This window comes from Odocoileus virginianus, chromosome 11, assembly GCF_023699985.2.
Source record: "Odocoileus virginianus isolate 20LAN1187 ecotype Illinois chromosome 11, Ovbor_1.2, whole genome shotgun sequence".
In the NCBI taxonomy this organism is placed as follows: Eukaryota; Metazoa; Chordata; class Mammalia; order Artiodactyla; family Cervidae; genus Odocoileus; species Odocoileus virginianus.
Window position 1 is genome coordinate 29,130,271 of NC_069684.1, and position 16,926 is coordinate 29,147,196.

The 16,926-nt window shown below is 61.0% G+C and overlaps 1 protein-coding gene across 1 annotated transcript in view; it reads left to right on the plus strand.

Annotated features, from left to right (window-relative positions):
- PLCH2 (phospholipase C eta 2) overlaps positions 1–16,926 on the plus strand; it is a 34,005-nt gene that overhangs the window by 12,143 nt on the left and 4,936 nt on the right. The window contains exons 4-20 of the mRNA XM_070474162.1: positions 131–259; positions 3,513–3,683; positions 5,617–5,710; positions 5,873–6,076; positions 6,306–6,426; positions 8,066–8,237; positions 8,621–8,728; positions 9,760–9,918; positions 12,542–12,628; positions 12,982–13,064; positions 13,427–13,524; positions 13,817–13,999; positions 14,382–14,489; positions 14,982–15,106; positions 15,185–15,269; positions 15,629–15,775; positions 16,152–16,231. Coding sequence (XP_070330263.1) covers positions 131–259; positions 3,513–3,683; positions 5,617–5,710; positions 5,873–6,076; positions 6,306–6,426; positions 8,066–8,237; positions 8,621–8,728; positions 9,760–9,918; positions 12,542–12,628; positions 12,982–13,064; positions 13,427–13,524; positions 13,817–13,999; positions 14,382–14,489; positions 14,982–15,106; positions 15,185–15,269; positions 15,629–15,775; positions 16,152–16,231 — 2,154 coding nt within the window. The remainder of the gene's footprint in view (positions 1–130; positions 260–3,512; positions 3,684–5,616; positions 5,711–5,872; positions 6,077–6,305; positions 6,427–8,065; positions 8,238–8,620; positions 8,729–9,759; positions 9,919–12,541; positions 12,629–12,981; positions 13,065–13,426; positions 13,525–13,816; positions 14,000–14,381; positions 14,490–14,981; positions 15,107–15,184; positions 15,270–15,628; positions 15,776–16,151; positions 16,232–16,926) is intronic.

Below are 16,926 nucleotides of genomic sequence, written 5' to 3' on the forward strand. Positions count from 1 at the left end.
CTGGCTCATGTGTTTGGGGGAAGGGGCACTGGGGTGGGGTCCTTCATGCCTTCCTGCTCGGGAATGGGAGCAGAGGGGAGGTATGGTTGGCCCTGCTGGACCCACGTTGGTCCCTAACTTGGCCCCAAAGTGGCTGAAGCAGACATTTGATGAAGCCGACAAGAACGGGGATGGCAGCCTGAGCATCGGCGAGGTTCTGCAGCTGCTGCACAAGCTGAATGTGAACCTGCCCCGGCAGCGGGTGAAACAGATGTTCAAGGTAAGCCCAGACCCAGGTGTGTGTTGGGAGCAGCCCCACCCTGTCTGAGCTGCAGAGGGACCTGGACGGTGCCGTCTGAGCTGAAGCAAATAGCGAGGTAGCAGCTGGTCTGGACCTTTGCAGGGCAGTCAGTCAGATACCCCAAGTTGCTGCCTCTGGCTGTGCTGGTTCCCTGAAGCAGCTCCCGGGGCCTCCCCTGGACGATGGACTGGGCACGTGGCGGGTGCCTGGCTGGCAAAGGAAACCACTCACAGGGCCTGTACCCTCATCCTACCCTGCCCCACGACTCCCCAGCCGCAATGGGGGGCAGAAGCCCTGCCTTGCGGCAGCAGCACTGATCACCCACCGCCTCCCCTGTGGTCTGTTGCCACTGCTGTTAGCAGTTTTGAAAATGCATCTTCAGCTGAGCGGCTGCCTTTATTGTCTGTAATGAGTTTCTCTCTTTCTGGAACCTCTGCTGGGATGGAGGAGGAAGCCAGGCCTTGTCAGCGGGTCCTGGTTCTGGGCAGGGCTGGGCCAGCAAAGCCTGCCCTCACTCAGGACTCGCTGTCTCACTGCTGGCTGCCGGGGAAAGGGTTCTGTGAGCTTGAACGAGGTGCCATGCCCCAACACACATCCACACATGCATATGCACACGCACACAGACACACAAACACAGACACACACGAACACACATGCATGCACACACACACATGCACACACATAGACAGCTGCCCCTCCAGGCACAAGCCCTGGAAGCTCCCTCCTGGGCTCCTGTGATGGACAGGAGGTCATGTTCAGCTGGAGTGAGGGGAGCTGGCCAGCTCAGAGTGTGTGGGTCTGTGTAAATAGCAGGGGTGGGGCCTTGGTGAACTGGATGATCTCAGATGCTGGTTGAGGACTGGGGGTCTCACATGGCCCATCCTGAAGGCCCAGTGGGGACAGAGCCTGCCTGGGCAATGAGGAACTGGCAGGTGGCTAAGGTTTGCAGAGCCATACCTGCACCCCATTCTCTGCCTGCTCTGCCTCAGGACAGCTTGGGTGTCTGCAGTCCCTTCCAGAACATGAGGCTGTGCCAGAGGCCAGGCAACAGGGCTCAGATCGGCCTCAGAGGCAGGATGAGAGATGAGTGCCCCTCATGGAGTGGGCACAGGCTCCTGGCACCTTAAGGTCAAGTCCTAGTTTGAAAATGTCCCCGCTGGGAGCTCCAGGGAGCCCACACCCCCGGCTCCTCTGGGCACAAGAGGGGCCCACGCAGAGACCCCTGAGCAGCCCCAGGCCAGGTGGTGTCTGGGCACTGTCCAGATCACTTCGAGAAGGACCTGGAGAGGTGGACCAGCAAGAGAGAAGGACTGGTAAGGATCTGGAGAGAGTCCAGTGGGGGCTGTCACCAGGAGTGCTGAACTCAGACCCCGGGCAGCTCTGCCCCCAGTGGTTGTTGTCCCCGGTGTCCCCTGAGCACCTGGGCCTCCTGGCCCATCTGTGTGGGGCCCTCCATGGGCACTCGGGGGCCCAGGGAAAGAGGGCTGACCTCCAGCCAGGCAGAGCCACTCTGATACTTAACATCAATTTTATTGTCAAGAAATCTCAATGTTGTTTCTACTGCCTGGAACTTCCCTAATCAAAGGATAGATCTGTGTGGTGGGTAAAGAGAGGCTTGAGCATAATTTCATTAAGTCTAAAATAACAGTGGAATGTGGGCGAGGCCGGTGTGGCCCCTGGGCCTCCTGCATGATGAGCACCCTGGGCGGCTCCAGGCCTGGCTCAGCAGCGCGGCTCTGGCCAGCATGTGCTTTCAGCCATGGCGGTTTCCCTTTGTGGAGAAGAGAGTGGCAGTAGGACCACATCGGGAGACATTCTTTGGGCCCAGGGGTCGGGGCAGTCCCTTTGGGCCCAGAGGGGCTCATCATCCCAAAGGGTTTTCAGTCATGCCGTGAGTGTGCTGCCCAGCTCAGAGCCCACAGAGAGGCCAGGTGACCCTGTGGGTGGATGCTCAGCAGATGGGCATCCCTGCCAGCTCCAGCCTCAGCCCCCAGAAGTGCTCCCAGCCCGGCTCTGTCCCCAAAAGGCCCTTTGACCAGGGTGTGTCCTGCCAGCTCTGAGACGCAGGGCCGCCCTCAAACCAGGCAGACACGGGGTCCTCGCTGGCATCTGCTGGCCTCAGTATAGGTGACTCTGGGCTTGGTCCTGTTCCAGCCTTGGCATGGGCACCCCACCTGGGTGCCTGGTTCTGGAGGGAGACAGGCTTACTGGGTGCCCACCTTGGTGCCAGGCCACAGGGTCAGGAGAGGCAGGGCCAAACTTCCCGAGAGCCCCGCTCTCTCTGGGCCTGGGGACTTGGGGGTGTCTGTAGACCCCTGGCTTGTGGGTGATTCTCCTTATTCAGAGGGGCCTCCTTCCAGCCATCCCAGATAGTGTGGCCACAGGAGGAAAGATGTGCAGACAGCACTGCTGTCCATGGTGCTGAACCTGGTGTCGGTTTTTGCCAGGCAGTCACCTCCCCCCACATCCCCACCCCCACCCTGGCTGATGGGCCAAGGACCTGACCTCAGCACTCAGGGCCTGACTGCCCCATAGCACCTCTGGCATCCTCTGGGCAGCCTAGACTTCGTTACTGAGTACCCTTGTCCTCTGAGTCTGCCCCTGGCCTTGACTCTTGGTGTCCCCAGAGTCTGACATCTCAGTGCATGCTTCCTGAGCTAGTGGATTCATGAAGGAGCCTGTGGTCTCACTAGCAGCCCAGTGGGCTTGCCTAGGGCGGGGGTTCCTGTGGGTATCATGTGAGCTGTTCTCTGAGAAAAGTGAGGACAGTGGCTGAGATCAGGGGCCTGTCATTGCTGCTATAGAGGCTGAAGTCAGGGATTCCTGCATGCCCAGCAGTCCTGTGCTTTTCTAATTGATGGGTGACCAACTGTGATTACAGATCACAGCCCAGTATGGGCACTGGGTGGGTGTTGTTGGCTGCAGGTGGGAGGACATTGCCGGGTTCAGGTGCAGGTTGACTTTGGAAGGCTAGAGAAGGAGCAAGTGGGGTGAGATCTGTGTTAATGGATCACATGGTGGCTTCTTGGTGGGAGAGGCAGAGTGAGGATGCTGCTGTAGGGCTTGGGGAGCATGATGAGCTCTTCAGGAGCCTGTGATACAGGCAGTGGTGTTGGGAGGGGGAAAGGTGATTCTTGACTCAGGGTTGCCTGAGGAGTGGGGGGCTTGAAGGCCTCTTCTCGGTCAAGGCCCAGGATGGGACATGAGGGGACGCAGAGACGCTGCATTACAGGAGGCAGACACGGATGACCACCAGGGGACACTCGGCTTTGAGGAGTTCTGTGCCTTCTACAAGATGATGTCCACACGCCGGGACCTCTACCTGCTCATGCTCACCTACAGCAACCACAAGGATCACCTGGATGCTGCTGACCTGCTGCGCTTCCTAGAGGTGGAGCAGAAGGTGAGGGCCCCCCAGCAGGAGCGAGGCTCCTGGTCGAGGTGGCCTCCCCTCAGCTTCCCCGGCCATTTGAGCCTGTCCACAGTGTGGGAGAAGGGTGGGCACCAGCCTGGCATTGGAGGCCCATGTACTGGACCTGCCCAGGCTCTCATCAGCCATCCCGCTGCCAAGCAGGTGGGGAAGGAGGGCAGCTCAGCTCTGACTGTGCCCCAGCCCAGAGCTTGACCACAGCCCAGACTTTAGCATTGAGCATCTCCTGGCCTAGGATACATGACCCAGCCTTCCCACCTGGGCTCACACCCCCAGGGTTCTGCGCCCATTGCCAACTCATTCAAATATTTGTCCAGCAGACATGTGGGTGCCTGTGGGGGCCAGCTGAGTATGCCTGCCCACTGTCCTAGACCCCGGGCAGCTCCATCCCTCTGAGAGGCATTGCCTAATTAAAGCTCAGGGACCAGAAACTCAGGAGTCTGGGTGGAGGCCAGGTGCTACCCGCTCTGGTAGGATGGAGGCTGGAAGTCCATGGAGGGGGAGGGGAAGGTCAGCATCCTCTGAGGAGACAGCACTCACCAAGGGGGTGGGGGATAGGGGTGCTCAGACACAGACTGCATAGACACTGCCCCCAGGCTGGTGGAAGAAGGCCATGAGGACCAGGGTCTGGGCCTGTAACTTCCCGGGACCCTTGCAGAGCTACTTTTGGGGTAACCTTCAGGCCCCAGCTGCCTTGCCCTTCTGGGGTCAGACTTTCTGACCCCAGGACTGCTCAGGGCTCTCATCCCACCTGCCTCATGTGCAGTGTCAGCTCATGGTGATGGGCTGGGGGGTGACCACCACTGGGAAGGGCTGGGGGCTGGGTGTTGGGAACCAGGAGAGGCTGTGGACTCATTCTGGGTCTGGGTGGTGGTCACCTTGGACTTCTTGCCAGTGTCCTGACCCGGGGAGCTGCCCCTGCACTATGCTCCTGGGTCCCCTCCCCCACCACTACCATCACGCAGTTTGCTGAGGCCTTCCTCCTGTCTTGCTGATGGGGACACTGGGGTTTGCCCAGGCAGGAGAGGTGGGTACCAGGCTGGCTGTGGGCAGTGTTGGCATGAGGCTGAGGGGCAACTGTCCCAACAGCTGGCATACCTGGGGGTGGAGGAAGGGAATGGGGCCCAGTGTGGGAAGGGCAGCACTGACCCCTTGCTCCCTGACCTTTGCCCTAAGCTTTCCACAGCTCTCCCTACAGTCTGGGGCCCAAATCAGCTGGGTGGTTTGGCCTCCTGGGTCTGCAGCTGCTCCAAGCTCTGACCCCATCTGTCCACTCCACTATCCATACCTGCCCTAGATTCCTGGGGGTGTCCAGGAAGCCCTGCTGGTGGGCCTGTCTCCAAGAGCTGGGGGTTCCTGGGGGCTGCACTGTGGGGCCCTAAGAATCGCTCAGCCTCTGACATGGGGCCACCTGGGCTCGGCTGTTGTGTGCAACTTTCTTGAGAGGGACTTGGGCAGATGGCAGGAGGGGCCAGGTGAGCCACCTCCGCTCCTCCAAGATGGGACATGATCCTGGCCCTCCTGTGCCTTCTTATACCAGGTCTCACTCCTGCTAGCGCACCCTGGGGGTCCTGAGACCCCCAGAATGGCGTCAGCTGGGGATGGCCCAGCTGATGAGGCCAAAGACCCTTCCCCTGGCAGGGATCCTCAACCAGCGCCAGCTCTTCCAAAGCCAGGGGACCCTCTATCTTCTGCTGGCCGTCGAGTCCCAAGTCTTGTGACACTAGGGGTGGCCAGTGAACCTCCTGGTGGGGTGAGCACACTACAAGGAGCAGAGTCTCAGCCCCGCCATGTCGGCCCCTGGGTGATGCAGCGGTCAGAGGTGGGGTGGGAGGGTTGGCCGTGGTGGAGGAGGATGAGGGTCTGCCTGGGGCCAACTTGGTCTCAAGCCCCTGCTCTGGCCTAGATGACGGGTGTGACCCTTGAGAGCTGCCGCGACATCATTGAGCAGTTTGAACCCTGCCCAGAGAACAAGAGTAAAGGGGCAATGGGCATTGATGGTGAGTGGGTGCCACCCTGGCCCAGCAGTGCTGCCAGGCCAGTGGGGTGCCAAGGGGGCCACATGCCAGGAGGGTGGGTGGTCTCGAGATGAGCCCAGTGCGGGACTGGCACACGGGGGCTAAACCCCTCGCTGCCCCCCCGCCCCACGCTCCTCCCCACAGGCTTCACCAATTACACGCGGAGCCCCGCTGGTGACATCTTCAACCCGGAGCACCACTGCGTGCACCAGGACATGACACGGCCGCTGAGCCACTACTTCATCACCTCGTCTCACAACACCTACCTCGTGGGCGACCAGCTCATGTCCCAGTCGAGGGCGGATATGTACGCCTGGGTCCTGCAGGCCGGCTGCCGCTGTGTGGAGGGTGAGTGCTGGGCTCCGGGACCCTGCACCCCCGCTTGGCCCTGGGGGCCAGGCCTTGGCTGTGGGCTGGCCTCTCCGAGGAGCCCTGTGTCTGGCAGGGGCTGGCATAGGTATCTCTTGGTGTTAACTGCGGAGCAAGAAGACTGCTTCCAGTTGGAGCCCATGGGCTGTGGGTCCCTAGGCCTTGGTGGTCCAGTCCCTGGAACCCACTGAGGTCTGCCTGCCTGCAGTGGACTGCTGGGACGGGCCTGATGGGGAGCCCATCGTGCACCATGGCTACACGCTGACCTCCAAGATCCTCTTCAAAGACGTCATTGAGACCATCAACAAGTACGCCTTCATCAAGAATGAGTGAGTGACTGGGACTGGGGGGCTGGCCCCGGGGGGGTAGGTGGGGGAGGGAATCAAGGGATTCTTTCTGCCCCTCCCCCACATCATTTCTGGGGAGCAGGGGTTGTAGTGGCCGCGGGGCTGGTTTCAGGCTTTCTTGTTGAGGATGAGGGGCAGGGAAGGGGTAGAAGAGGGGAGAGGTGGTAGGTGCAAGAGCAGCATGGGCTGGGAGGGGTGTGTGTGTCAGCAACGCCGCCCCCACACACTTGGTGGCAACACCAGGTGTCAGACGCCTCCAACAGTGGCTCTGGCACTGACTGTCCTTAAGAAGCTACTCGGCGTCCAGACTCACTTTGCTGTCACTCAGCTGTGGCTATAGACACTATTGAACAAAATCCAGTTTAGTTTCTGAAAATAGAAGACCGCCTCCCCACACTGTTGGTTACCCCAAATCAGCGAGGCTCGCAGGCGAGGGAAGAGCTAATTGAATGAAGAGGAGAAGGAGGCTGACTTAAGAACTAGAAACAGAGGGGTTTCTCTTGGAGGACCTGGCCCAGGCTCTGTCTCGGAAGTGGGTGGGCCTGGGGGCCCTCTGCAGAACAGCCTGGCCTCTGGAACTGCAGGTGACGGGGCATCCTGGGCAGTGGGGCTGGGACACACAGGTCTCCTGAATCTGTCAAAGACCCAGGGGCCTGCTGGGGTCTCAGGACGGGGGCCACACCTCCCACGTCAGCATCATGTTTACAGGCACTTGGTTCTCGCCTGAGAACTGAGGAGAGGAGCACCTTTGCCTCAGGCCCTGCCTCCCTGCATCACAGGATTCACCCATCTCTTGCTCTAGTTTGTGACTTCTAGGTTGGGGTCAGTTACATTTTCTAAAAGGATTATGTTGCCTTTTGGCAAAAATCCAAGTAACTGTGCACATGACTGAAAAGAATAAATCAAACAACTGAAGAGCCTATTACAAAAATGCCCACACTGCTCTCCTTACCTGCACGATGCAGGTCATAGCTGTGCCAGACTGTATCTCCCTCCTTATTGGGCTAACACTGGGCCCCAGGGCCACACACCGGACAGCGTCTCCAGGATCTCGGTGAATGGGAATCTTTCTCACAGTCTGTCTGTTGCTCCACATTCCACCTCAGTTCTTTTGACCCCATTTCATGATTTGCTTGAATGTTTCCTTTTGTTTTTCCTGGAGTTTCTAATTGCCTTTGATTTTTTTCTTGTGGGGAGAAGTACATGCCTTCTTTACCTACCCTCAAGGTCTCCTGGTTCCTATCCTCCACACTCAGTTGCTTTTTAAAATTTTTTTTATTTATTTCTTTTTGGCTGCACTGGGTGGCTTCTCTTATTGCAGTGCACAGGTTCCAGGGCACTTGGGCTTCAGTAGTTGTGGCCTGTGGGCTTAGTTGCCCCAAGGCTTGTGGAATCTTCCCAGACCAGAGGTTGGGAAGACCTGCATTGGCAGGTGGAGTTTTAACCACTGGGCCACAGGGAAAAGTCCTCACCCTCCCAGAATGGCTGGCAGCCACATCTCTCCTGGGCTCCTGTGAAGACCCCCCTTCCTCATTCAGTGCTGCAGGTGACCTGTGGTCCTACATGGTGGGACCTGGCCTTCCCCCAGCCTCATCCTGCTCCTTCCATCTTGGGACCACAGGTACCCAGTGATTCTGTCCATCGAGAATCACTGCAGTGTCATCCAGCAGAAGAAGATGGCCCAGTATCTGACTGACATTCTTGGGGACAAGCTGGACCTGTCATCAGTGAGCAGCGAGGATGCCACCATGCTGCCCTCTCCCCAGGTGCTCAAGGGCAAGATCCTGGTGAAGGTGAGACCCTGCCTGCCATTCCTGGTGCCAGCATCCTGCTGAGCCTCCGACCTCCGACCTCCGACCTAGGGTCAGGGCAGGGTAGGGCCCTGCTCCAGACCGGCTGGGGTTCCACAGCATCTGTGATAGATTTGAAGGGTCAGGACAAGACCTGCCCCTGCCCTGGCCTCCATCTCCCCAGGGAGGTCCATCAACCTTGGGCCCTCGGCAGGCACATCAGGGCATGTCCCTCCTGTGATGCTGCTGCAGGGCTGGCCCTGCCCCTGGCCTGAGAGCCACAAACAAGCTTGGGAAAGGCACCCACCCTTAGCTGCTGCTCCTGTGGGTACTGGCCTCCTAGCACTTCCCACAGGGCCCTTCTCATGGCCCACCTGCTCCCCCAGGGCAAGAAGCTCCCAGCCAACATCAGCGAGGATGCTGAGGAGGGCGAGGTGTCTGATGAGGACAGCGCAGATGAGATCGATGAGGACTGCAAGCTCCTCAATGGGGATGTGAGTGAGGAGGGGGGACCTTCTTCCCAGATCGGGGAGCCACAGCCCTGAAGGGCCAGCTCATGGCTTGGTTGTGGGATGGAGGCAGCAGGGACAGAGGGGCATGGGAAAGCTTGAGGGTAAGTTGCACAGCTGCCAGGCTGCTGGGCATGCAGTCGGCCTGGGCCACAGGAGGCCCCCTGCCCAGCCACTCCCCCATAGGATACAAATCCCGAGTTCCCAGTGAGTGACTGTCACCTCTTTTCCCAGCATCATGAGACTGGGGCAGTGCTGAGAGGCTGAGGAGTCAGCACCAGCCTCCAGCAGCAGAGGAGTGGGCCATGGGGAGGTGGCCATGGGGAGGTGGGGAGGCCTCTAATTAGCATCCTCCCTTTTCTGGGCGCTGCTGAGGTATTATTTCTCCCTGAGGGGCCATCGGATGAGAAAGCAATTGTGTGGAGCTCTCGGCCCTGCTGGCTAATTGTTTTAGAAAGCCCTGAGGCAGTGGATTCTTCCCGCTCTGGGTGGGCCTGCACATTTCCCTGCCTGGCCCGAGGCGATGGTAAACCCTACATCTGCACTGGCCCCTTTGCACCCACTGTACCCTGGGTGTGGGGGTGCCCAGATACCCTGCCACACTGGGGCTGCTCCCCACCCCCATTCATCTCCTCCAGACACAAGGTGGCTAGTGGTCGGTTTCCGATCTTGAGCCGCCCCGAGCACATAATGGCAGCTGGGCGCCCATGATTCGTCTGCGGGTCCCACAGCAACGCGGTGCAGCTGAAGGAGGCGGGTGTTGGAATCAGCTGGGCCTGAGCCTGCTGACACCATCTGGGGCCCCAGGACAAATTGCACACCTACTGTGCACCCCGGGGGGAGCAGGGTGGGGGGTGAGGACCAGCACGTTGATGCAGGAGTGAGCCTGTGGCCAGTGCCAAGTGTGAGAGGAGCGGTGGGGTGGCACTGACCCTGCCGAGACCCCAAACGCTGTCCACACTGCTGCCCGCAGGCTGGGGATGAAGGCCAATGAGCTGGCTGTCCGCCTCTCGCAGGCCTCCACCAACCGGAAACGTGTGGAAAACATTGCCAAGAGGAAACTGGATTCCCTAATGAAGGAGTCCAAGATTCGGGACTGCGAGGACCCCAGCGACTTCACCGTGTCCACGCTGCCCCCACCTGGCAAGCTTGGGCACAAGGCAGAGGCCAAAAAGGTGAGTGCCCAGAGGCTATGAGGCGGGTTGCCTGCAGCTGGGAGAGGGGCTGGCACGTGAGGTCTCTGCACACCTGCACACTCACCTGCACACACACACCTACATACACCTGCGCACTCACCTGTGCACACACACACCTACATCTGCACACACACACACACCCATGCGCACATACACTGCCCCTGGTGCATATATCCACCCCGGGTCCTCCAGGAGCTCACACCTGGCTCTTCGGAGTCTCTTCTTGAGACACCTGCAGCCGTGAGTGTCACAAGGCAGATGACCACGGTGGGGCCTCCCCATGTGTATGGCTGACAATTTGTCCCTAGAGGTCTGTGGGCAACTCCTCTAGCCTCCACCCTCCCCACCTGTGGGCAGGAGCGTATGGCAGCCCCCGAGGCACCTCCAGCTCCTCCCAGAAGAGGACTTGGGCATGGCCTCGGGGGTCTGGTGGTGACCGGGAGGGGCTCAGAGTGGTGAGTCCTGGCAGCTGTCCAGCTGCCTCCTGTCCAGAGGCCCCCAGCCTCACAGGGAACTGCAGCTGAGCTCCGGGAAGTACCTTCGCAGGGAGAACAGTGTGGCGGCTGTCAGGGCAGACATAAAGCCTGGGGGCCAGGCTGGGCTGGCCAGGACCAGCGGCTATGGTGCCATCTGGAGGGACTGGCTGACACTGGAGGGGGGTCACATCAGCAGAGTGGTCTGGGGGGAAACCCGTGGGGGCTGTGATGGGCAGGGTGGCTGGCCCTAGGGCTAGGAGGGTGCCAGTTGGTCTTGCAGACCCCATTTTGCGAGACAAGATACATCCGGCTCTGTGTGCTGGTAGGAGGGGCTGACATGGCCCTGCTGCCCACACACCCCCACCGCCGAGGATGGAGAGGGGTGCTGTCTCTCTGCCAAGCTGGGGTGCCAGGGGAGGGGTTGGGTGACAGCAGATTCCGGCCCTGGCCACAGTACCTCTTTAGGATGCCGGGCCAGCATGCACCTCTTTGCTCTGTGCCCAGATTCAGGGGTACTGCTATGCTGGGTGACCATGGGGTTTCAGGTGAGGGTTAAAGAGCCAAGAAGTGTGTCAGCCTTCCTGGCTGCAAACACCATGAACACAGATTCCCACACCTCTGCCAGCTCATGGGTTTCCTGAGCACCTCTGTTACCCAGGGTCTGCAGCTTGGGATTTGCCAGCGCCCCTCCATGTAGCCTGCCAGCCGGTGGGAGACAGGACTCCCCGGGCGGTGGAGGAGGGGACCGGGGTCAGAAGAGCAGCAGAATTGGTGGGGGGCGGGCGACTCCTGGGAGCCTCCTGACACTGCAGGCAGTGTCTCCAGCCAGGTGCCCCTTCTCTAGCACGAGAGCAGAGAAGGCATCTGGGGGGATGGGCCTGTGGCTGTCCCCACCCCTCTTTGCTGGGCCTGAGGGCCTCCTATCCCTCACTCCAGCTCCAGGCTCCCTGCTTGGTGACCAGAACCCAGACCTGAAGGGTTCTGCTCATCCGCTGGTTGAGGCCAGCGGACTGAGGGAGGAGTATGTGCAGGGGTGCCCCCAGGGGTGTGTGTACAAGCTCACACACAGGGTGTGTACGTTTGGCTGAAGCCCCTCCCTGACAGGGAACATCGGCTTCAAAACCAGCTCCTGCCATGGTGTGGTAGGCACACCCTGAGCAAACCTGGGAGGGTTGTGGGGGCCTCTGTGGAAGGGGCTGGGGGGGCAGTTGGTGGTGGCTGCAGCGAGTGGCCTCAGGGACCGGGCACTCCAGGGGTGTAACTGAGCTTCAGCCTGGGCTTCCCTAGATGTCTCAGCAGGTAAAGAATCTGCTTGCAATGCGGGAGACCTGGGTTCGATCCCTGGGTTGGAAAGATCCCCTGGAGAAGGGAATGGCTACCCACTCCAATATTCTGGCCTGGAGAATTCTATGGACTGTATAGTCCATGTTGTCACAAAGAGTCAGACACCACAGAGTGACTTTCACTTTCATGGATGACAGCTTTGGGCTTCAATGACAGATGACAGAGGTGGACAGGCCACAGTGCTGCCAGGACTGGGCCCCCGCCTGGTGAAGGGGGCAGGGGCTGGGAAGGGAGCTGCCCACATGTGTGTTCTGTAAATGGTGGTGAGGAGGCTCGGTCCTGTGGCTTCAGGAGTCTTGCTGCAGCCCCAAGTGCAAGCAGTGGATGGCTACAGCCCTGGGGACTGTCTAAGGAGGTAACACCTCTGCCGCTGTGAGAAGCAGGTCAGGGCTCCTGAGCTTGGGATCCTCGAACGAGGATTACATAAGCAGGCATTCCACGGAATATTCCAGACACACTGATGGTATTCATTATGCAATCACTATCCATGGGGAAGAATCAGAACTGGGCACTTAGTGAGTTTAGAGTGGGACATTGTGGGGAGCTGATTTGGCCAGGCCCCTGCTCCTGGAAACTGCCTCTTTGTACCCCATGTGGGTGGCGACTCTGCCTCCTGAGGGCCTGGGACAGTGGCCAGCCCAAGGCCCAGCTACCCCCTTCCTCCAGCCCCCTCTCAGCTCCTCTTCTTCCAGGAAGAAGCCACTGGGAGGAGCTGCCTGCCCATGCCCCCGGCCTGGTCAGAGGCCGGGCTCACTTGGCCCCCTGTTTGTCTCTGCTTCCAGCTCGAGGAGGACGTGGAGATCGGGGAGGAGGCTGGAACCAGCCGTCGGAACAGCCGGCTCCTCGTGGGCAGCTTCTCCAAGCGCAAGGTCTGCCAGGCTCCCAGGCAGGGAGCCTGCCCCTATGTCCCCCAGCTAGAGGTGGGGTGGAGGCTTCTCCAGCCCTGAGGGTCCCTGGGATTCCTGGCTGCCTTCTCGGGCTACAGGTGCCAAGTGTGGAGCCTTGATCAGGGCTGGATGAAGCAGGTGTCTCTATGGCCCTCCCTTGGTCAACAGTGGCCAATGCCCAGAGCTCAGGTCCTCCAGGGCCCAGGTTGAGCAGGGCACTGCAGAGGAGGGGCAGGCCCAGCTGCAGCGTGGGTGCCAGGACCCCAGGTCAGCAGGTCCTTCTTTCCCCAAGCCTGAGGCTCCACCCATCTTGACTCTGCCCTCCTTCTGCACAGAAAAAGAGCAGCAAGCTGAAGAAGGCGGCCAGTGTGGAGGAGGGGGACGAGGACCTGGACTCGCAAGTCAGCCAGAGCCGGGGGTCAGTGCCCACCTCCATCCTCCGCCCTTGAAGAGATGGCTGCGTGGAAAGTGCTGAGGCCATTGTTTCGGCAACAGCAGGCGTCAGATGCGCAGGCTCAGAGGGGGCATGGAGGCCCGAGGCAGGGCCCCCCGGGTGCAGGGCCGGCAGCTCCCCGTGCTCCTTTCCTTAGGATTGGTCAGGGTCGGTGCTCCTCCGTAGGTTCAGCACCTGCCCCCTTCCCCAGCGTCCCCTCTCAGTGCATCCATGTGTGACCCGAGCCCTGGAATACTCGGGCACAGTGGGTGCCTGATACACGCTCCCCAGAGCTTCAAGGGGAGGAGTGAGACCCAGGTCCTGACCCCAACAACTCCCTCCCGCAGGGCCGCCCGGCAGAAGAAGACTATGAAGCTGTCTCGGGCCCTCTCGGACCTGGTCAAGTACACTAAGTCTGTGGGCACCCACGACGTGGAGACGGAGGGTGAGGGGCCGCTACAAGTGGGGCCCTGGGAGGAGCGGGGGCCATTGGGATGGGAGCATGGGGACAGGGCAAGGCCCTGGGGGCCCTCGGGGTCTGGGACATTGGGGCGGGGCCGTGGGGGTTGAGCATTGGGGGCAGGGCCCTGGAGGGGCGTGGCCATGGATGTGGGCGGTGCCATAGAGGGGCGGGGTCATTGGGAACAGTGCGCCGGGAGGGGCAGGGCCATTGGGGCGGAGTCCAGAGGGGGGTGCTCCCAGACCCGGTGCCCTGACCGTACCCGTTCGGCCCACAGTGGCGTCCAGTTGGCAGGTGTCCTCCTTCAGCGAGACCAAGGCTCAGCAGATCCTGCAGCAGAAGCCGGCGCAGTACTTGCGCTTCAACCAGCACCAGCTCTCGCGCATCTACCCCTCCTCCTACCGCGTGGACTCCAGCAACTACAACCCGCAGCCCTTCTGGAACGCCGGCTGCCAGATGGGTGGGTGCCTGGGCCCTGGGGCAGCAAAGGCGGCCGGGGCAGCGAGGGGGAGGTGGCCGGACTCCGCAGTCGCTCTGCTTAGCTCTCTCGCCCCTGACTCTGGAGAATCTTGGAGGTATCCAGTCACCCTCACCAGGATGGCACTGGTGGGAGCCCTGAGGGCGGGGACCTTAGGACTCCAGGGTCAGGTGGTGAAAGACCCAGTCTGCCCAAGCTCTGCCCCTGCGCCGGGGCAGCTGTTTTGGCTCTAAGAAAGTCCTGCCAGGTCGCACAGCCCTGGTTGTGCCCAGTGTGACCCTAGCAGACTTGGGCTCACCGGCAGTGCAGAGGTGGGACGCGTGCACCCGGCGCTGACCCAGCCCCCTTGCGTTCTTCCTGGCAGTCGCCCTGAACTACCAGTCGGAGGGGCGTATGCTGCAGCTGAACCGGGCCAAGTTCAGCGCCAACGGCAGCTGTGGCTACGTGCTCAAGCCTCAGTGCATGTGCCAGGGTGAGAACATGGCCCCGGAACCCCCACCATGCCAGGATCTGGAGCCCTTCCCCAGCCCGCCCCTACACGAAGCTCCCTGGGTGAGGCGCCCTTGAGTGAGGTCTGGCTGGGCACTTGCTCCTCCTTCTCAGACACCTCAGCTTCTCCCGTATGTGCTGAAAGCAACCTGTGGGTCTTTTCCTGCTGTCACCCTGGACCCCATCCCTGGGCACCCAGTCCCCCATCCAGAGGCAGTGTGGCCTTGCACCCACGCTGAGGCCCTATGGTTCACCCATGGAGGAAATGAGCTGGGACCACATCACGGGGTGGTCACAGAGGTGACCGGCCCCTCGACACCCCTGCACTGGAGCATTGCCTCCCCTCCCTGTCCTGCACCTGGGACTCCCGTCTGGTTGATGGGGTAGAGGTGGGAGTGGGTGCCCTGGGGCTGCCCCAGTGAGCCAGTCAGGGGCTCACCTTGCCTGCTCATCCTCTTGTCCCGGCCCCCCATAGGCATCTTCAACCCTAACTCCGAGGACCCCCTGCCTGGGCAGCTCAAGAAGCAGCTGGTGCTGCGGATCATCAGTGGTCAGCAGCTGCCCAAGCCGCGGGACTCGATGCTGGGGGACCGAGGGGAGGTAGGCAGGAGGGCCTGGGCAGGCGGGAGGGCCTGGCTGTTGGCCTGGCCCGCGGTGCTACCCTGCCCTGTGTACCAGATCATCGACCCCTTCGTGGAGGTGGAGGTCATCGGGCTCCCGGTGGACTGCAACAAGGAGCAGACCCGAGTGGTGGACGACAACGGTGAGCATGTGGGCGGGGTGGGGGTGCAGGAGGGGCGTGGGCACCCAGAGGCCAGCCTGTGCCCCCAGGCCCCATCACAACTCCTGTGCTGGTGATGCTGGCTGACCAGGTAGGGAAGGGCAAGGGCTGCAGCCTGTAACTCACATAACTGGCCAGGCTGCCCTCTTGGTGGGGAGCCCAGTGACAGCCACCTGGCCTTCCAGTGTTGCTTCTCTGTGCCGGCAGCCAGCCTAGGAGAAGCTGCTGGGAGAGGGTGTGGGCCCAGGTGGCCTCCGGGTTGGAGCTGTGATGGGGACAGGCCTGCCTGAGAGGTGGGGATGGGACAAAGGTGACAGACACCGCCTCCTGGTGGCTTCCAGGATTCAACCCCATGTGGGAGGAGACCCTGGTGTTCACGGTGCACATGCCTGAGATAGCGCTAGTACGCTTCCTCGTCTGGGACCACGACCCCATTGGGCGTGACTTCATCGGCCAAAGGACGCTGGCCTTCAGCAGCATGATGCCAGGTGTGCAGGGGTCCTGTGAGGGTGGGGGAGGGCAGAGCCCGGGGCCAGTGCCCCTACAGTGTGTCCCCTGAGGGCCAGCAGAGGGCTCTAGGATGGGGCGAGTTGGCTCCTGCCTCTCTTGGGCCTGGGGACACTGCGGGCGCTGAGGAGGAGGGTTCAAGGCCATAGCACTGTGTGGCTGGATGGGGGAGGGGAGTTCTAACCACAGAACCCCTCAGCTCCCAGAGGAGGAAAAGATCCTTGCAGCTGAGGCAGTTCTGGGAGGCTTCCTGGAGGAAGCAGAGTCCCCAGGATCCAGCTCTTGGGTTGTAATCAGGGCCTCAGGACCTTTAAGTAGAGCATGGCGCTGGGGTGAGAACGCCCCCTGCTGTTTCAGGCTATCGGCACGTGTACCTGGAGGGGATGGAAGAAGCCTCTATCTTTGTCCACGTGGCCGTCAGTGACATCAGTGGTAAGGTGAGTGCCACCTACAAGGTCACTTGTCATATGGGGCACACCAGCCCCACCCCACCCCTTTCATCTCTGTCCTTGGTGGATATCTTGATGGGCCTGTGTCTCCATCCAGGAAGGGGTTGGTGGGGCCCCCGATGAACCTCCGCCAGCCCTGCCTCCATGTCTGCCAGGATGTGGGAGCCATGGTCCTTCTCGGGCACCCCTGGTCCCTCCCGTCTCCCCTGAGCCCCCCTCTACGGCTTGGGGCCCCCAGTTCTCTGTCTATTGTTGAAGGCATCTGCCTGGCTTTGCCTCCTGTCTCCCCCTCATCCCAGCACATTTATCCCAGGAGAGGGTCTGCTCCCACTTCCCCAGTGTGCAGGGCCCAGGGGTCCCCGGTTCTGTGTCCGGGGCCCAGCGGGGCTGTAGGAGGTGGTCTGTCAGGCACACACGGGGGCCCGCGCGCCTGCCGGCACTAACTGTCTTTCTCCTGCCTCGCTCCTTGACCCCGGGTGCTGCCAGCGGGGACCCCGCAGGCCTCCCAGCTCCATCGTGCGTGCGTGGTCGCCCTGTCTGTCCTGTGTCTCCGTCTCTTCGCTGCACGCCTGCTGTTGGTGTCTCACGGCCTCACTCTGTCTCTTTGGTCTTGCAGTGGGCTTCTGTGTGTCCAAAGTCTACTTTTAGAAGCACAGCTCTGTTAGGAGCTCGAAGGTACCCCA